This window comes from Excalfactoria chinensis, chromosome 1 (assembly GCF_039878825.1).
Source record: "Excalfactoria chinensis isolate bCotChi1 chromosome 1, bCotChi1.hap2, whole genome shotgun sequence".
In the NCBI taxonomy this organism is placed as follows: domain Eukaryota; kingdom Metazoa; phylum Chordata; class Aves; order Galliformes; family Phasianidae; genus Excalfactoria; species Excalfactoria chinensis.
In genome coordinates, this window is record NC_092825.1 from 106371918 (window position 1) to 106393411 (window position 21494).

The window sequence follows — 21494 nt, forward strand, 5'->3', positions numbered from 1 at the left end:
GAACCAGCACAAACAAGAGTATTTTTGCTGTATCAAACTGCTGGCATATATGCTCATATACTCAAAATAATATGCAATTGTACCGATCTAATTAAACACAGCTATAGGAAAGCATTATCTGCAAAAGCTAAGGAGGATCTTCCAAAAGGTATTTTTCACATCTCCTCATTTCCCTCAATCCCATGCACAAATAGTAAATTTGGACACATGGATTCACTTTGCTTAGCAACCAGTTCAAAAAGCTTAATTATAATAACTAGAGTTATGAGCTACGAGTTGTTGCACAGTATTTGTGAGGAACACTTATACTGCTGCTTTAGCCATCTGCTAGGATGGAGTCCAAGGCAACGTGATAGTCTCTGTGCACAGGAAAAAAAGCTGATCTGACAAGATTTTTCAAGCTTGCTTTCTACAATTAAAACAGACTTCACATGAAACTACAGAATTATTCCTTAAGCATCTAAGGTTGGCCTAGTAGATGATGTTTCCATTGTGACATACTGCTTTACTATTAAGCTGATGAGCATGAAAAATTGATGTTAACAGCAAAACTCATCTTCTCACTGCTGTTCTCTTAAGTGGATATTAAAAGAGAATGCATAGCAAGAAAAACTACCATTTTGAGATGGATGCCAAAATAGTTTGGAAATGGTAATAAAAACGTACAATAACTAAACTGCATCTTTATTTGCTAGAAAACTATTCTCAGAGTGACAAAGACCCAACTACTTAATTTAAATGGCTTTATTTCAAAACAATAACACATAACTCAGCTTACAAAAGTTGAGGGATCTTCTATTAGACCAATACATGCTATCAAACATTAAAAACAGATATCAGAAGTGTAAATAACAGGCTGAAACCAGCAAATTCTACTTTTAGGTTCAAAGAAATAAAACTTGAGGCCAAATTGTTGCCCCAGTGCAGCCACAAACTCATTAACTCCTGCAGAAGGTCCTGCTAATATTCACTTCATTCTTCTTAACAAGTATGAGGTTAGTCTCCAGAATTACTGCTAGGATAGATCCAGGTCAATCTAAGACTGGCCTACAGGAGACTCATTCAACACAGAAAAATATGACAACCAATTGTTTAAACAATAAAAATCAGTCTGTGAGTAATGAGGTCAACTATTCCTTAACACTAGCAGGTATCCTACCACCAGTGCAATAATTACTTTCTAATGTTACGGCGATTCTCCTTAAGCTAAACTCCATAAAGAAATGCCACGTGTTTTCAGAATTTAAATGTTACCAAAGCAACTGTATAACCAGTTTGTTGCTTTCCTCAACTTCAAAATTTACTAGCAACGCTTAAATGATCCCTAAAAGAATCTGTACAATACCAATGGCATAATGTAATTTATACTTATGTATGCAAACCATCAGCAGCTTTAGTTGTTTTGGAGCGAACTTTCAATCGTCAATAAACTGAAGAGCAGGATGTGGATAACAGAATGAACATCACATATAGAAAACTCCATGAAATGATTCTGAGACAGAATGAAACATGTTTGTGGCAATCATTTTCAACCCAAATTCTAAAAGAATGATAGAAATTAAAGTTCTAAGCTGCTAAATATTAGATTGCATATATTAGTATTTCCAAACAGTATCAATGTTAAGAGTTATCTGAAAGTTCAGTGGACTGCTAAGTCATTAATTATTTCAAAAAGAAGTTTTCACTCTCTATATTATCTCAATTACCCGTGCAGTAACATCTGACTAAAGAATTCCCTCAAATGTATCTTGCTAATAAGGGCTTCTTCACAAGAAGAGATATAAGTCCCTTGATTTAATTCAGAGTTTGCTTTCCTACCACATATTTTCTAATTCTGCATAAGACTGACGCTATACTGCTGTGAAGGTTTCTTTTAGTTGTGGCAAATGAACAGAATATCTGATCAGAAAAAGATTCAAGTCATCTAACTGCTTGCTTTACAAGGAACCTGAATTTCTACAATAAAAAGAGAAGTTAAGTTCTTCCCAAGAATAATTCAGAGCAGAAACTCGGTGCTTTGAATGAGTTCCACTTCACTAAGTCAGAGCAAAGCTTCTTTGTTACAGTATTGTACTAAGAACTGTCTAACTTGAACCGGTACCACAAGGAACCCAATAGCTACAGTTTCCCCACATCTTCAAGCACACAATAGTTTAAGGACTCTTAAGACAAAAAAAAAAAACAAACTTATCTGCTAATAAATCAGATCGTAACTTTACGATCTTGTTAGAAAAAAAACAACAAAACAACAATCATTAATGAAAAGCGGTAAACAAAAAATCTTGCAAACTAAATTGATAAAGAAGCCTTCAATAGCCAGAAAAGCACCACTATCACAGCTCCTTTAAATAAGTATCAGTAAAAAAGTAGTGCTGGGTAAACTGAAGGTTTAGGTTTTTTTCCTTGCTCTTTCTTGTAAAGCAGACAATAACACTGATTTGAATAGTTTACCTGCTTACATAAAATTAAAACAAAGGATTTATGCACCGCTCCTGACTCATGCGGCTATAAAAGAATTTCTGCAGACACTCAATTTCAGTAATGAGAAAGACTAGTGTGTAATGAAACCCAACTCCTAGATATTACCAAGTCCAAACATCTATCTATATATTTTTTTAAGAACCTACACACAAAATAATGTTTATTCTTTATACGTTGTATGCTCATTTCACTGTAAGGCACAGAAGTTCATAAACAACAGAACAAATCCAAATACTATAAGTCAGTCACCATTCTAAAAATGAGTAAAAGCACATTTGAGAAAAAAAGCTTTCTTAATGGACACCATGTGTTTGAAGACTGTCTATATATACATTAAAATAAACCCAAGAGCATCTTCAAATACAAATGACTTAACTCAAGTTCTCTCTGCCTCCGTAAAGAAAAATAAAGCAAAAAATTGATCATTCCTGCCCTTTCAACTTATAATGGACACAGAACCACAGAACTGTTGGGGCTGTCCTCTAGAGATCGTTGAGTCCAACCCCCCTACAAAGCAGGCTCCCTAGACCAGGCTGCACAGGTAGCTGTCCAGATGGGTCTAGAACATCTCCAGAGAAGGAGACTTCACAACCTCTCTGGGCAGCCTGATCCAGTGCTCTGTCACCCTCGCTGTGTAGAAGTTCTTATGCACATTTGGGTGGAACTTCCTATGCTACAGTTTGTGGATGTTTCCCCTTGTCCTATCGCCATGCACTGCTGAAGAGAAAACACTGTATTTGCATTCCATTCTTACCTCAAGTTTTGTGGTGCTTCACCAAACAAACTGCAAATTTCTCTAATTTGTTTCAGTGCAGGAATGACCCATTTGTCGTTTGTGCGAAGCTCCTCTATAAAACGATCTATCCACTGGATCTTTTGTGTATCTCGATCCTTAAAGAACAAGGGTTTGCAGTTAAGAGCTTTTCAAGAACCATAATCATTCCCCAACTTATTTGCTTCTAACACAGTATACACAAAGCTAAGCAAATACTATGTTCAACTGAGTACTGAAGCATGCATTCATAAGATAAACAGACCAGGACTGCATGCTAGTAAGATACTAATGTGATACAATATCTCTGCCTGCCATATCCACTCAAGTACTTATATTTAAGAAAGACCATAGCCAGATAGGATCAACCGTCTTTAACTAATTTGCACTTTTATTTTTCTTTCACTTATTTCTACTCATTGATCAGACTAAATTGCTACAAAATACCAAGAAACAGTAAGAAGCTGTTTCTTAACTAAGAAAAATACAAAACGCCAATGGGCATCAAAAAAAGAAAAAAGAAAGAAAAGAAGAAAAAAAAAAAAAAAAAAAAAAAGACAGTAGTAGTTTTCTGAGTCCAGGAAAGACCTAGCAAAGGCATGCAAGGACTTAACCAAAAAGGCAAGTTAGCATAAAAGAGTCTGGGGAATAGCAAAGATAGAGGACACCTACCTCTCTAATTAAAAAAGTGAGTGGAGAGATGCTCCACCTACTTATTTTGATTGGGTTCTTGGCAATTCACATATGGTTATTATAGCATATTGCCAATTGCTTTAGTAGTTGTACACAAGACAGGAAAATCTCTATTTCACTCTCCAATTAAAGCCCCAACTGTGTTATTTAAAACACATTCTGTCACATTTTAATAAATGCCTGAATATTCATTCTTTCACTTCATTTTGTTATATTACCAAATACCATACACACTTCCCATAGGGAGTAAAACGAAACTGCTAGTGACTGATTTCACAACAAAAATCATTCCAGATTACCCACCTGTGAACAGCTGTAATCTAAGATTTTAATATGGGCACTAAGAGCCTGGTCCATGATATCAACTGGTACATCATCGCTGTGTGCCAAATTCCACAAAAGGTTCAGCACTTTGTGTGCCATCACACCATCCTTGTCATCTTCTGCAAGACGACGGATTAACTCAAGTAGTTTCTCACGCTGTTTTTTGCTTGCATTTGTCCAACTTGCCTAAAGATAGATTTTATAGTTTGAACTGTAAATATGATGCAGAAAATATAAAGATGCAACTATAAACTATATAAATAACTTTCATATTTCTTTCATTAAAAATAATTGCAATGTATAACTCAAAACTGAGCAGTTCTAGTATTCACAGTTAAGATGTACTCAACTTTGAGACTTTAAGTATCTTTAAATAAACATCACAGATATGCCTGTAAAACTTAACAATACACCAGTGTCTAGTTCACCAGTAGTCAAAACAGGCTGGACTTAGCTATTTCTTGGAAGTGCAACCCATTTCCTGAATAGGAAAAAGCATACATAGTTACCTTAAAACAATCGAACAAGTGATCAAGCTGTTCAGGAGAGAAATCCCAAGCTAATTTTGCAAGGAGATCATGTACATTCTTTACAATGGCTTCATGTTTTCCTGCCTGTTAAGAAGACAAAATTGACCAACATTTTTAACAATTAGTATTAAGTACTAAGATATCCCCTACTGTTTTAAAAAGAAGGCCATCTGAAGTGGTAAGCAAGAATGTCCAATGTTATGGAAACAGTGTCACAAACAGGTATTGACATCACTGAACATCACAGTATTTGAATTTATCTTGCACGTGTAAGGATTCAAGTGCATGCACTACACATGCACGAATATCTGTAACAGGAATACTGCATCATCACAATATTTACTTTTAAATCATGACAGAATAGTAAAATAAGTTTGTAAGTGTATTTTACTTTAAAAAAAATTAACATTTAAACACAGTTTTTTGTTAAGTACTCAAAATCCACTTTAATTTCACTGAATTTAAGCTGAATTTTTTTTTTTTTTGTATTTCTGAAATATTTCCTTTGTTGTAGCAGTTTCATTAACAACTTGTTAGCAGATAGCGTTTTGAAATCAAGCAGAAGCTTATAAGCTTAAAAAATACAGCAACTGAACTATTACTGTCAAGATATTAAGTTATATACTAGGTAGCATTTTCAGTTAGAGTTTGGTATATATCATCATTTTGACATTTAAGGAGGAAGGAAAAAAAAAAGGCTGACTTTTAAACACTGCTTTCCTACAGTTCCCCATAGGATAATGCATTCCGTGCTTTAAACCTGCACTCATGGAAAAACAACTTCAGATTACATGAATCAGCAGCTGATATATGATAGAAAAATCTTCTCTAAGTGGAGAATTAAAAAGCCATACATAGAAAAAAACCAACTCTTTGATGTAATTAGTCCTGTACAATATTAAAAATGCACGTATAAGCAGTTTTGAAATCATTTAAAGCCCGCATCAGTAGTTCACTTCAAAACAGCAGAAAATAAACGAATACGCCTTGCCTTCGAAATCTTAATCACGTGCCTTAAATTTATATTATATAATATATACAATATATTATATATATAAAATTTATATTATATTTATAAATTTATAAGTTGTAACTTTTATTTCTGTGTCAGATTAGGAGATGGGGAATTACTAAACCAGTTGCAGCACTCAATTTTGCAAACATCTACCTTTTTTTCTTTTTTTTTAACCTCTCTCATCAGGCTGCTTTGTGGATAGAAAGAAAAATGAGCAGCATAGAAAACTGGAAGAGCATCTCCAGTATGTGACATATGAAAGAAGTATGCACTGAGCTTTTAACAGGAGATGAATCCAGAGTGTGATCTGTGAACTTGCTGTATGGAAACAGGGAAGCCTATTTAAAGTTGCAGTTAAATACTTTAGAATATCAGCAATTAAACTTTTATTCCTTGTCCAACTAGATAGTTTCTTGCAGCTCAACAGGCTGTAACTTCATGCTTGCCTTCAGATATATCAGCATTATTCCTCAAATCAAATATACTTTGTGTGCTGGTTTTGTAAGACAATGAAAACATCAGTAAAACTTATGCTGCCTTCTAAAGCCAAAAGTAGCAGGCTTTTATTACTTCTCAAGTAGTTTTTTTAAATTCTCATTGTATGCTAAGATTCTCAGAGCACTTCTGTATCATTAACTGTGCATTTGTGCATGCTCCACCTCTAAACTTAGGCAAAAACATAAGCAAAACATCAGTACTGCACTGAGTCAGAGTTAAAATAGCCTGCCTGTTATATAAAGCTGCCAAGTAAACCAGCTCCTCACTACTGACTTTCATGTCCCACCTGCTCTTAGAGAAGCACTCATTTAAGAAGAACTTATAAGCATGTACAGCAATGGAGATGGAAAAAAAAAAAAACATTCTGTGTCAAGAGACTTATTATTACCCTTTTATCTGAATTAATTCCATGTGCAAAGCCACAGTGAAAACGTCTACCTGAATAAGGCCTATTGACTCCAAATTTCAATGGAAAAAGAAAAATAAAAAGCTAGACAAGCCTGCAAGTGCACTGTGGCAACTATCTAACAGAAAGCAGAAAAGAAATGAGCAGATCAAACCAAGTATTTGAGAGCATGAAAGATTTATTCCTGAACTTACTTTGCAACTGCTGGAATGGACTTTCCCTATCTTTCAAGGGTTGCATGACATGTTCACACTTTTCTGGAACACCATAAGCATGGCTTAAACTAGCTTACCCACACATCCCAATTTTCAGGGGCTCTGAGCAATAATATTTAACTGCTTGGAATATTTTTTACAAATTCCAGTTGATTTTTTTTTTTTTTTAATAGCAGTTAATGCTGTAATAAAGCTAATACAAGCCTACTAGTACTACAATTGCTTTTCTAAATCTTTTCTACTGCTAAGATAGTTCATGAGTAACCTGAAAATGACATGCCTGAAAACATGGCCAGAATAAATTCACTTACGTCAAAGAATTTCAGAAGAGTTTGAACATCAGGAAAGAAGGGATACACTATTACTCAGTTCCTGTGTTAGCGCTCTGTCTTCAAGCCAGGATGTAGCCTTTCTATACTACAGTTGATATAAGGTCTTATACAACTATGTTAAGAGCTTTGCTATGAATTTATTTATGAACAAGGATATATGCACTCGTGTTTATTTCTACCCTAAGACAACCCTGACTACTCAACATTTAATAATCATTTTGTCCTTTTAACTCTCCTTTATGAAAACTAAGTTCATGCAGCACGCACAACTAGGAAGCCTTGCTTCAATGATAATTTAAGTAAACAAGAGAATACCCCAAAATTTACAAGCTTTAATACATACATATATATATATATATATTTCTCTTCATAATATATATATATATATATATATTTCTCTTCATAACTCAGACTTGGCTCAACCCTGAGGGCTTCTAAATACTTGCTAACTTTAAAAAAAACAACACAAATAAATAAACAAAAACACCACCCAAAACATTAAATCATATCATTTAGGGCATTATCCAAATGCTTCAAACAATGAGAAGCACAGGGCATGAGCTACATCTCCAGCAAGCCTGTTCCAGTGTTTGACCACCCCAGAGGAAAAGAAATCGCTCCTAACGTCCAGTCTGATGCAGCTTTGAGCTACTCTCAAGCATACTGTCACAAAATAACAGGAAGGAAAGATGAGCACCTCTCTCCCCACTTGCCCTGCTCAGAGGTTGTCCCTCAGCCTTTACAAGCCCAGCGCCCTCAGGTTCTCCTCATAACATGTGCCCTCCAGCTGTTTCATCAGCTTTGTTGCCCTCCTCTGGACATAGTTAAGTATCTTAATTTTTTTTAGATTGTTGAGCTCAGAATTGCAAAAAACACAAACTTAACTCTGGTTGAGCTTTAGCCTTTGTTTTCTTCCTGCAAATCATACATTTTCTTTAACTGCTTGAATCCCAAGTAGAGTCCTGTTTGCCAAGATGGTCTTCTGTCCCACTTACTTGGCTTACAGCATGTGGGCCTGACTGATCCTGTGCTTCTAAAAGGTTACTTAAGAAGTAACCAGCACTTGTGGACCTGAGCCATAAAGGCTGATTCCTAGAGGACATAGCTCTTTGAAGACTTTACATACATATGCAGTTGACCTCCTTTACTGAACACACTTGAGAAGATAATTCTGAGACAGAAAGCCCCCAAAACAAACACTCCTTGATTGCAGATCTTTCTTAAGTTTTGTCTAATACCAATTAAAAGAAGCACAGATCATCTCAGTTTACGACAGAACAAGCTTCTTCCTGCTCAGGAGCAGACTAACAGCTTAATACTTTACCTGTGCAGCCCAAATGTTGTCAAGATCCTGCAAAGTGAGGGCTTTTTCTTTGATGACGAAACGAAGGATCTTCTCTAACTTCTCTACATATTGAGGTTGATGAAGACTATCTCTCAACACAATTGATAAAATATTATTCTGCTGGATCCATTCCTGGTTATAAAAAGAAAGAAGTGTCATCTCAAATTACTGAAGTGCTGTTAATAACATTTAAGCTAAGAAGAAAAAGTTCAATCTGTTACAGATTCATGTTTTTATATACAAAACTATAACTGGGAGAATCTAGAAAGTTGCAGTACAAGGTGTTTATATATCAATTCATTTCTTAAAAAAAAGGAATCCATGTTTAAAATAATCCAATACGTCAGTCGTTGTAATACCTTAAAACATTTTTTCCAGCCTATTAAAATCATGATCTCAATGCATTAAAAAAAATGTTCAAGCAACTTCAAACAAACCGTCAAGTGGGAAGTACAGTTAAATCTTCACCTCAAGGAACAAAGCTTTTCCACTTCACAATCACTGATAGAAAACATATTGTTTAAGACATTACTATAGCTCAACTGGTACGTCCTACAGCATACCATGAAAAAAAGGCATAGGAAAAAACTGAAGTGGAAAAATGTTGGATTATTTCTATATTTCCACTTACAGGTATTTTTAATGCTTCTAATTGAGTTAGAGGGAAATAAGCAATGTTTAAGTAGATGAATTTTTCTCAGTGGTATAATTGCCTGAAAATGGCTTTATACACCAACTGAAGCAAAGCAGCATTCTGAACTTCAAAAAAGAAAACAAGTATTCTTTCAAATACATTACCCTTGATTACAGAAGCATTCAATCTGGTCATGAAATACTTAAACCTAGATGTTTTTACTTAAAAACAGAGGCCTTGTCTGAGATGATTAACTACAAGGAATGTGTGAAAAAAGCATTTCCTCCCATTTATCAAAAAGGTGAAATTTTCCAATAATTTCTTTTTGCCAGCAGTTCCTCTACAGATTATAGACCAGTAACTACCTACAGTGTTGACCAATGGCTCAAAAATAACTTCAAGTTCCACAAAGTTTAAGAGAATAGTTAAGAATTTAGCTTTACACATGCTCATTTTATTAGTTAGCCACATACACACTGAAGCACAAAACGATATCTAAAGCATATGAATATTAAATATAATCACAAAATGGGATGCCTGAAGTTTCCTTTACCAAAGAATAGATAAAAAATTCTATTTACTTTCTACACCTTTCAACTTCTGAAAAATGAAATGCAGAATGATTACTCAGAATTCTGACTAGAAAATGTATTTGATGCACAAAAGAAGGACTAGATTCTCATTTAAATGAGCATTCATTTTTAGGCTTGGCATCACTAAAGTTTCAAAAGATGAAACCAGTGTGATTCAATTTTTTTCATTTTCTTTTTTAAACACTATATAGAAATCATTCTATTTAAGGATCTCAAAACAAGTTTTTAGTAGCACAAAAAATATTTAACACAAGCTTTGGAACAAATGCAGCAATTTTTAACAGAAAAACTACTGTTTAAATGACTTTTTACCATGATGTAAATATGTATTGTTTAGAATATTACATAGCAAAATTAGCAGTGTGCAGCATCTATCATATATAGCTACTTCCACGACTATGAGGACAAAAATCTCTTCAATAATTTATGGTGAAGAGCACTTACTGCCATTCTTTCAGCTGTAAGCCATTCCTCTTCTTCAGGATTACCATGCCGGTGGGTATAATACGATACACTGGATATTACTTTGTTAACTTCATTTAGTGCATTCATTTTACCATTGAAAGAAGAAATTTGTAACAACCTGTAAGAGAAATTAAATGCAGTCAGTGTGAAACAAATATTAACAGTAGCATATCATACTGGGAGTACCATCTTACCTAAGAATCATTTTTAACCTAAATATTTCTAAGTTTTTTACAGTTTCTTCTTGTCCTGGAACTCTTGAAGCTAAGTTCTTTAGAGATTTGATTATCATTGATAGAGCATCGTTTTTGGCTTCATTCTTTGCTTCTTTTTTCAGTTCATCATCTGTTAGATTTTCTAAAAATTGTGGAACCATTTCTATAATAGGAAGGAAATATTTCTTCACTGTATGCAATGTTAGAAATTCATAACATTGTCCAAATGGCCTAAAAGGAAAAAAAAAAAAGTGATCAAAGCATCATAATTAATAGTTGTGTAATATTAAGTTAGTAAGGAGCAATAAATTCTACTTAAAAGCACATGAAATGAAATGGATATATATATATATGGCAAGGGGAGTGAGCTTCAAGAAAACACTAAGTTTCATATTTTTATTTATTTAACATAGCTCAACTTCTCCAAATACGTAAAACATTCTTTAAAAACTTACTTGATGAGAGCTGCAATTATTTGAACATTCAATGCTGATCCACTCATGAAGCGGTCATGCAAGATCTGAAATCCATTTAATGTGCCAAACTTGTTGATAAGATCTACTAGCCAACCCTGCAATATAATAACGAACGATTATTTGACATTTATAAGTAACTATTTAGGATTACTTTCAAGTATCTATTGGTAATCAAGTTACTTTAAAAAATGTCTTTTCACAGCAAGTTGTTAGAAGGTAACAGAATTGACACGGAGCAAGTCAATATTGTTTACACATTCAGTTTTAAGGAAATACTTAGAAATACTATCTTTCCCATTATCATAGGAAAGAACAATTGCTGAATATTAGTTACTCAAGGTAACTTATCAAATATCCAAGAATAAAAGTGTCTGTATTTCAGGTCTGGCTGCTAAATTTCTACAGAAAATATGTTAATTGTATTCGTTTCTGTTCCTAGATGTGATAATGCCACATAAAAACACAGCAAGAACACAAAATAATATTCTTATTTATAAGACTAGCAATGCAAGTAAGTCCAAGGACACAGAGTTCTTCTATCTTCAGTTCCCACATATCAATAGCTAGCAGTACTACCAAAAAAAGAAAAGCAAAAAGCAAAATAGCAAGCAAGCAACAAAATCTAATTCAGTAGCTCCTGAATTTGTACCAGTCCCACTTGGAACACAACTCTGAAGAACCCAGACCCACGGCCTGAAACAGATTAGTAATCTGAATCATCAGTTGAGAAAAGCAAACAAAACAACCAAAAATACAATAAAACTATACTTGCGATCTATTAAAATAAAAATCCTACACTATTACATAACCCCCTTCTTAGATACAGCATCTAAAAAGATCACAGGGAATGAGAAGCTACATCCATCACTTGGCAAACAGAAACAAGCTTAACAACACAGTAGGAATAGCACTGCAATAGTTATACCAGTTTATCACAAAAACACAATACAGCTCAATGGTGGACCAAAGACTGAAATAGTTATAAGGGCAAGTGTACATTAAATAATGACTGATTAGGGGTCAAAACCAGCAAAAGTTTTTTGGTGATATAAAAAAAACAACCCACAATAAGTATTTCCCACCACACCTCCCCCAGAAACACTTCTCTATGGTGACTAGATAGTTAGGAAACACTAGGTAAATAAATACACTCAGTTTTGTAGTTCTGAAAAAGCTGTCATACCTTTGGTGAGCGTGGGTCGGGAGGACGTGCATAAAGTTCATCTTCAGCGAGCTGGACTCCTGCGGGAACTGTTTCAGAGGGACGTGTACCATTGTATAGATGGAATTTGCAGTGAGGATTTAAGGCCATGGCAAGAAGTTCAAGAAGGGGAAACCAATCCTGGGACAGCTTGGCCACACAGAGTTCTACTAGTCGATGAGTGTTGTTAATAATACATCTCTATGAAGAAAAAACAACACAATAATATGACAGGTGACTATTCCAATACAACCTTATAAACTCTGAACCATGTGCAACTAGCTTACTGAGTTGAATAAGAGTTTTACAATGCAGAACTTAAAACTTTGTACCTCTTCCAATAAAGGCTTTGAACTTAGTCTGCATCCAGCTAAAAATTAATTTAGAAAAAAGACCAAAATATTTTTGGTCTCATATAGCGGCTCATGAGCGGCTGTCCAAGAGATAGCTCTGAATATTAATATAGCTGCCACAAACATTCAGAATTTAGTGACAGCTAAAAGCTTCTGTTAAAAAAAGCAAGCCTTCTCATCCTAGCATGGACACAAAAATAAGTACGTATCTAGACATCTATCCAAAGACAGCCCATTGACCAGGAGTTGCCCCTACTGAACATACAAAGTCCAGTTTTCTGCCAGCATCATCCCTTGTGTTCTATTTCCCTCCAAAAACAACAAAGGCAATAAGATGAAACTACAATGATGGAAAGATTATTTTTCCTCCCAAAAGCCACATATGCAAGAACTCTCCCATTCTCTGACGTGGTCGTTTCTGAAAATTACATTCAGTCTCTGCAGCCTCCTCAACGTCACGAATGCAGGCCCTGTTCTTCTTTTAAAAATCACTTGCTTTAAAAGATATCAACAACAAAACAACAACAACAACAAACCACTCACATGGATTTCAAACTTCCAGCCGCTCACTGCCTCATCTGTAAGGATTTTTGTGAAAGATATTGTCAACCCATCTCGAAAAAATCGCTGGCATGCTTCGCTTTTGACATCAAGGCCTATTTTAAAATAAGAAAGAAATACACAATTATGATACACGTAATTTCATCAGCTGTTATACACACTTAGAAATACTGAAAGCAGTGATTTAGAGAAAGGTTTGGTGATCAAAGTTTCAGAGTTATTTTTTAAAAGGGACACCTTGTATGAAGCAAAACTAACATAAGCTTAAACATACAAAATATATGATAAATTAATATTCTAGTAAAGACACTTCAACAACTGCATTCCTCTAGTTAGTTTTTCAGTTATATTAAAAACAAAAGTTTTCGTTGTGCTTGTAACACCAGAGGTATAATAGCAAAAGTAAGAGCAGTCTTCACTTTTTACACCTTTATAATACATGCATATCACAGAATCACAGCACAGCTGGGATTGGAAGGGAGTTCTGGAGGCTACAGGGCCCATCCCCTGCTCCAGTGGGGACACCCAGAGAAGAGCATCCACAGCCATATTCAGGCAGCTTTTGAAGACCTTCAATGAGGAGTTTTTCTGGGCAGCCTGTGTCAGTGCTCTGTCATCTGCACAGTGCACAAGTGCTGCCTGGTGTTCAAATGGAGTGTCCTGTGTTCCAGTTTGTGGTGCCTCTTGTCCAGGTACTATGCACCATGGAAAAGCAGCTGGCTCATGCTTCTACGTACCTTTCCTTCAAGTACAAACACACGTTGAAAAGATTTCTGTAAGCCCTCTCCCCTTCAACCTAAACAGTCCAAACTCTCCATGTGTCTCCTCACAGGAGAGGTGCTCCAGTCCCTTTATCATCTTGGCAGCCATCCACTGAGGTCTTTCTAGTATATCTATGTCTCCCTTGTACTGAGGGGCCCAGTACTCCAGTATGGCTTTTATGTTCTCTATGAACCAGTAAAATTCAGTGAGCAAAGAGGAGAAAGGGTAAGACCTGTTCAACTTCCCAGACACAACTGACCTGCAAAATTAAACATGAAGAATCCTCTCTTCTGCCACTGTCACTTGTAGTACGGTTTCTTGTAGTTCTGCTGCCAGAACCCGATATAACTAGATGGCAACACTGTCATAAACCTTTTCAATCCAACATGCATGAAATTTAAAGTACAAGTCCTCCATACCTCTCTTTTACTTATTTAAAATGCTCGAGTTGTTTGGAACCCAGTATAAAACTGTGTCTCCGTTCTAAAAGTTCAATTACAAAGACCAAAATAGAGCTAAGAGTCAATAAGAAAATATATCCAATATGCATGAGTATACACTGCATACAAGAAAAGCCTCTGGGCACATTAAAGAAAACAGTGACCTGCACACAGTTTCTCTACAGAACAAGTTCTATGTTAAATCAGGTAATTTTAGCATTCAATAAACCCACAGCACCCAGATCCACAAGAATTACTGTCTTCTTTTCCTCCTCCTCTACCTTTAACTTACTAATGATACTTCCTGACAGTAAAGTTCCACTGGTTTCAAAGGACTGATTTCGCTTATCAAATCAAAAGTTCTTCACAGCCACAAATAACTGTATGACAGATGTTTTTGAGAGGAACTTCTGTCCTGCATGTTATTACATCCCACATAGACTTACCAAACTCTTCTAACAGTGCTTGTCAGCCTACATGTTTATGGTGGGTACAGCTCTCAAGCAGCTAGAGTAAAGCAAGAATCTTCAGAGAGCCATGTTGAGACCCATGGCAGCACTCTCTTTTATCACTACCAGAGGTACACGACACACACTGTGCAGCCAAATATCAGAAATTCCACAATAACTTTCTATGTAGCTTGTAGTCTGGACGGCTGATATCCCTACACTATGAAGCATTAAGACCAGCAATAAGAGGCCATAAACCACAATAACAAAATGACAAAAAGAGAGCACTAGACGGATGCTGCCTAAAGCTTCACCATTCACAGTAAACAAAGAACTTGACAAACTCAAGGGTGTAAATACTACAAATTCAACCCACACAAAGAAGAAGAGAAGACATTAAACTCATTCAGTGTGACCTAGAGGAAATGCTCCTTTCAAATTCAACAATGAACTTAACTCCTGAACTCAAATTTAAAGCATGCCTGCAAGTCACTTTAATGCTCCCTTGATTACCAGTACAGCACTAACATCTCCCTAAATCTTTCAAGCACCATCTTCCTCCCACAATGGTGAGCCAGCTTCAATTAACAAGACTTTTTATACCAGGTTCAAAGAACACTAAAATAGATTATGCTTCAAAAACGCACTGTCCCTTCTGTGCTTCAATGAACTTGGAAAAAGAGGGAAGATGGAGAAATCTCAGAACTTGTATGATTCCTAGATATGTATTCACCTTCCACCTCTGCTTACAGTGCTCCAAACTCTTGAAATAACACATGGTACTCATGGAAGGAATCAAGGTTGGGTATCTACAAGGACAGGAGTATCAGAGTAACAGGAGCCCTAGAAGACAGACTGGAAGAGGAAGCATTCAGCAATTCAAAGATATTGAGAAAAGAGCCACTAATTGCATTAGTTACTTGGCATCTACTGCTTGAATCAGAATCAGTAACTCCGAGGTAAGATAACAAGCAGCCTTTTTTTTTTTGTTTGTTTTTGTTTTTCCTTCCTCCAAATTCTGGGGGCAGAGAAGGATAAGGAAAATGATTGAGAAGTGCATGCGTGTAGTGCCAAGCTAAGTATTTAGAGAGATGTGGTGGAAATCGACTATGCAGCAAGAAAAAAGTGAGCATGAAAGAATGTGGTATGCAACAATACATTATAAGGAAGCTGTAATTAGGGGGATTGGAGGAGGAAAAGCTGTAGCATCAAAACCCCACACAATGCCACCCAACTCCTCTCCAAGACTTTGGATTAAACAACTTTGTAGCTGGAACCTCAGACCTAAGCTGGTTCCATGCATTGCTATGGCAACCCAAAGCTCCCACTAGACCAGGAGCCTCAGGCAGCGCAGCGCAGGAAACATTTCAGTGGCTTGACAAGGACTTAGTCAGACCTTGCAGAACAAGTAACCTGGAGCTAGTGAGCTCTGAGCAACACACACTTGCTCACAGATACAGCGGATCCACATCACACTCAGATTCTTGCAGGCTCTCAAGAACTCTTAATCAGCAGGAATACTTGAGTCCTTCTACACCAGAGCATCACACTGAATCTGCTGATCATTTCGCTCAATTGGTTCCAGCCCAACAAAACTGGCTAAGCTTTGGAAAATGTGGGTACTCTAAGAAAATGCAGAAGATAGTTTCAGTAATGAACTCAAGGGTGGTCCCACAGAAATGCAGATGTTCATTCAGATTAAAAAAGTTTATTTTTATTTTTTAACATACTTTTGAGGCCAGAGGACCAGCCTCTCTACTATTTCCCTCTCTACAAGCCTTTGTGATCCATCCACTACAAAGATTCGGGATCAAAACTGAAGGTTTAAGCTGTGTGGTGCCATTTTATTTCAGTTTGAATAAGCTCTGAGTTGTAAAGTTGCCTTGTATCTTATTTCTGTGTGTTGCACAGCAAAGTTTTGGCAGTATGTTAGAAACTGAATGCAAACATTACAAAGAACAAAGCAATACAGAGCTGCTGAGGGCGTTTTAGAAGAAAGAGCAGAGAATATTTCAGCCTTTGAAAAAACAACAGAACCAAGAACAAGTTTTTTCCCTTATAAATTTCTAGCATCCAAATAACTATAACATTTATTTATGGAGCAAATTTTATCTGAAACAGTTTATAAGTGTTCCAGAATTACGTGAAGATAAACATCATTCTTGTTCAATGCTGTTTTTCAAAGAGTTTCTTCAGCTTATCACTTAGTAGACTTATGGCTCACTTAATGAAGAATAACCCACTAATGCCAATACACAAAAAGCTAATTTTCCACAAACAAACATCTGTCAGGAATAATGTAAGTCACAATCTAGATAGGATTCGTACTACTTCGTCAAATATGCTCACTGCACTTGAACGTGGGGATGAAATTGTGTTTCTGTGAGTACTTTCAATTCTATTAAGTTCCTTTTAATTTCAGTTCCTGAAACAATTTCAAGAGAATGCAGCCATTTTCTTTTAAGGATGGGGTCACAAAGAAAGGAACTACCCCAGAGTGCCTCCAGAAAGCCAGTGCCAATGGCTACTGGCAACATGAGGAATAAAAGCCACTTAAGAGCTACAACCACTAGAAAAAGGTACTTAAACAAACAAACAAATTACAATAAGTGAAGTAGTGAGATCTAAAGAGTTACAGACTGCAATAAAAGAAATGTAGGTAGCATAGCAGGTAAATAGCAGAATCTAGGATTTAACTATGAAGACAATGGTTAGAGAGCAACTATTTCTAACAGCTTTCCCAGTTCTATCCTTGGCCAATGATCATTTTATTTGTTAACACAAATAAATTCATTCAGAGGGCAAGAGGAACAATTAAACAGCAATGCAGAAGCACTTTTCACATAAGAGCATGCATAGATTCCCACTATTTTATCACAGCTTTATAAAGAAAAAAAGAAAAAAAGACTTTATATGAGAACTTTCGGCTATGTCTGATGCTTTTGAGAAGAACAGTGATGTTAAGAGCAGCCAAAAATCTCATTCTACTCATATTACTTCATTGCATTGCACTGACATGTTTTTGTTTTTGTGTGTGTTTTATATTTTTAATATGACTTAACAGCTGGCAGTACATACATCTCTCTTGTGAATCATAAGCAGAAAATTTCTTTGCTCTGCACCGCTTCAGCAGCCTACGTACATAGAAGGGTGAATTTCTTTAGTTCCTGAACAGGTGTGATCTCTTTAAAAAGGTCTACAGTCTCCTTAAAATTCCTGCCAGATCTAGCTAAATGCAAAGAAAGCCAATTTAAAATACAACTCCAGTTGATAAATCAGTGTTAGCAACAGTGCATCATTATCCTATTTTGGACCACATTGGTGCAATCCAACTTTTGTTTCTCCAGAGAATATAGAGACAGAAAAACTGGGGTAACTCCAAATTTCCTGACCATAGCCAGCTTTTTACTCTTGAAACTGCCTAAGTATAACCTTTATCATCATAGAAGTGATGGTCTAGCTATGTCACAGAAGGAACAGGCATTTTGTATGTCACCGTATTTAAAACACAACCGGTAAGTATAAGTACACTAGGAAAGTATCTTTAGGCATCACTCACATACTGGGGCAAGAACAAGATTACAAATAGATGACAAATCTGTCAATTTAGTGAATACATACACAATCTTGACAGGGAACTGACCTAGTTCCAAGCAAGTCAGACAGCAAAAAACATGGTAAAAGTATTATTATGCTGCTTACCATTCTAACTTTCCCCTAATATTCTCAAAAGCATGCATATGCCAAGTTGAATTTAAAAAAATGTATGGCAAGACAATCGGAAATCTAGATTAGCAACGCAGTTAAAATAACACAAAAACAAACAAAAAAAACCTCACGTAAAAACTAAAATCTTTGAGTTTTAGACCAAACCCCCTAGGTCTGATATCATAACAGAGTAAACAGGTAGGACAGGAATGACAAGATTTTTTTTTATTGCTGTGAGCTTCGTCAACCTTTCTACTTATACCATACAAGGCACCTAATTTCTATACACATTGACAATTTCTTCAAGTTATTGATTTATGAAGGTTTTGAACACTGCTCAGTGACACAGAATCTTTAGGATCACGGCTGTAACAGAAATAACTAAGAACTTTTAAGTCTCAAAAATTCTCACAACTAAAAAGCTATGTATAGCAAACAGCAGAATCATCTAGACCGGAAAACACATTCAAGATCATCAAGTCCAATCATCCAACTGACCCATCAAGTTCTATCACTGAACCACATCCCTCAGTGGCACGTAAGTATGCCTTAAATACCTCCAGAGGCAGACTCAAGCACTTCCCTGGGTAGCCCCTTCCCAATCTGTGAAGAAATTCTTTCTTATATCTAATCTTCTGGCACAACCTAAGACCATTTGTCACCTGGTCCAATAGAGAACATTTTCTCATGTCCTATCACTTGTCAGCTAGGTCAATGATCATTCCCTTTTCAGCTTACCTTTTTTACTCAGGTCAATAGCAGCTTCTAGAAGAACTTCTAATTCCCCCTTCGGCAACACAGGAACAACCCATCGAGGCCTATGTTCAAAAAGAAAACAAAACCATGTACCTCAATTGCGCTTCATAAAAATGAACAATCTTTGTTCCTTTTTAAAAAAAAGGTAAAAAAAAATATGTATTTTTAAAGGCCCTGATGAAGGCTTCACTTTCATTAAAAAAAAGCAACCCACAAAACCAGATATGATCATTTCTTTCAAACTCTAATCCAATAAGAAGTTTTTCAAGAAAACCAATGACTGAGAGAAGCACAAATCCTGCTTCCACTAACAAAATATTTTCACAAATAATCTACACACACTGGGAAAAAAAAAAAGCATTAAGAGTGAAAGCACCTGTTGATCATGTCATCCAACTTTGCCAGGTCTGTGTGTGGAAATGCAGGCTCCTCATCTTCAAGCTGAGGTGGAGCATCTCCTTGGCCCTGCTCATCAGGCGGGGTAGCAGGAGAGTTCTCATTTGAAGAATCAGGTGAAGATGTCTAAAATTGGTAGGGAAAATACTTGAAATACTGTCTACACTTGTGTGCCACTTATTTTTGGCTTTTTCATTCAGATGATATTTCAAATAATCACTTGAACCGTGTATCTGTCACCACAAATATGTAGTAAAATGATTTCATTTTAGATCTATTCACAAGAATAATAAGACATTAAATGTGCTATATGCTTTCTGTCAGTACAGTTTTAAGCATTAAGATACATTCCCGGAGAGGAAATTGTTTTTTGTTGTTGGATTTTTTTTTTTGTAATAAGAGATTGATTTTCAGCAGACCACCTATCTAGAAGATGAAAATAAAAACTGTATGGATGCTCTGATTTTACCTATCTTCTGAAGATGAATATTATATGTAGAAAAACTTTAACAATAGCACAGAAAAAAAGATCATGAAAACATTTTTGGAAAGTTTACACCAAGTAGAACAGTACTGTGCTTGACTACTAGCCAACTACAAGCACAAAATTACTTAAGCCCATTCCACAAAGGGAGGGAGAGATAAAGCGACCAGGTGGCTTACCTGCCAGCCGAGGCTACCCATCACACATATACCGAAGTACCATTGATTCTCAAGAATAATAAATGTTAAAATCTATGCTATTTATTAAACATCATCTAAATACCACATAAAATAAAACTGGTTTGGGCTGCGGTATCTAAGTGCATCTTTTCTATTTTCCAGGTATAGAAGAGCCACTGCATTATGATACTATATGTTTGAAGGTTTTTTACTCTTCTTTGAAAGCTGGATACTGTGTTCAAAAGAAACATGCTACATCATTCAGGCAGCCTAGTACAACAAAGAGGGACTGGGCAGAAGAGACTAACCACCCCCCATACGCTCCTTTATCTACAAAGTGCTTTTACAGAATTGAGCACTTCTACCAACATGTGGTAGACTCAACAACACAGTTGTAAGTGAAGTTTCTGATATTCCAAGGCAACTCCATATTCCAAATAAATACACTTCACAGAACTACATCACTGCCTGAAAAGGGAGCATATTTTCCAACACCGTGTTCCCTAACATTATCTACTTTACCAACAGCACTGTATTCATCCCTTAAATTCCTTCTGCACTCCCCAAAACAAAGAAAAAGCTCATTTAATTAGCCATCTCTAGCACTACACAAACTCACAGTTCAGATAGATCAGAAACGCTGTTCTAAAGAACTAAGCTCTGTACTTCTAGATAACTCAATTGTTAATATCATACCTGATTCTGCTGGAGGGGAGGCTGGGACTGTCCATCAGGAGCCTGGCCCTGGCTATCATTGCCTCCTACCGGAGAGCCACGAGTCGTGGCTGTCATACTCGACACAGGGCAGATCTTTGCAATTTTGTCTGCTTAAGTAGTTGTTGTGAGAGAAGAAATTATAGTCCACTTAGTAAAGTTGAAGTACCAGCATATGCTTGCTTTAAAAAGCTCCAACTCAAGAACATGCCATCTTGCAGAGACCATTGCATAACCTGGGGAGAAAAAAAAAAAGACAATATGCGTTAGTGATATAAGTGATATATGCATGTAAAAGTCATTTGAACCTGGAAAAGAGCACTGCAAAAACAGTACTAGTGTATTTCTGTACTACTATTAAATCTTTTATTTTAGGCTTACTATTTCTATTTACTGAGTACATTTGACATGATAAGAAGGTAGCATTTGAAATACTTAACGTAGTTTTAATGTTCCAAGTAAGAATTACACCTTTACACCACAGAGAAACAGACAAG

General features: G+C 36.1%; 1 protein-coding gene across 1 annotated transcript in view; it reads right to left on the reverse strand.

Annotated features, from left to right (window-relative positions):
* Positions 1–21494, reverse strand: part of USP9X (ubiquitin specific peptidase 9 X-linked) — a 94565-nt gene that overhangs the window by 49362 nt on the left and 23709 nt on the right. The window contains exons 2-13 of the mRNA XM_072327135.1: positions 20980–21233; positions 19601–19746; positions 19207–19286; positions 13092–13204; positions 12178–12396; positions 10974–11089; positions 10498–10749; positions 10283–10421; positions 8591–8743; positions 4780–4884; positions 4250–4456; positions 3236–3372 (exon numbers count right to left, since the gene is read on the reverse strand). Coding sequence (XP_072183236.1) covers positions 3236–3372; positions 4250–4456; positions 4780–4884; positions 8591–8743; positions 10283–10421; positions 10498–10749; positions 10974–11089; positions 12178–12396; positions 13092–13204; positions 19207–19286; positions 19601–19746; positions 20980–21075 — 1763 coding nt within the window. The 5' untranslated portion in view covers positions 21076–21233. The remainder of the gene's footprint in view (positions 1–3235; positions 3373–4249; positions 4457–4779; positions 4885–8590; positions 8744–10282; positions 10422–10497; positions 10750–10973; positions 11090–12177; positions 12397–13091; positions 13205–19206; positions 19287–19600; positions 19747–20979; positions 21234–21494) is intronic.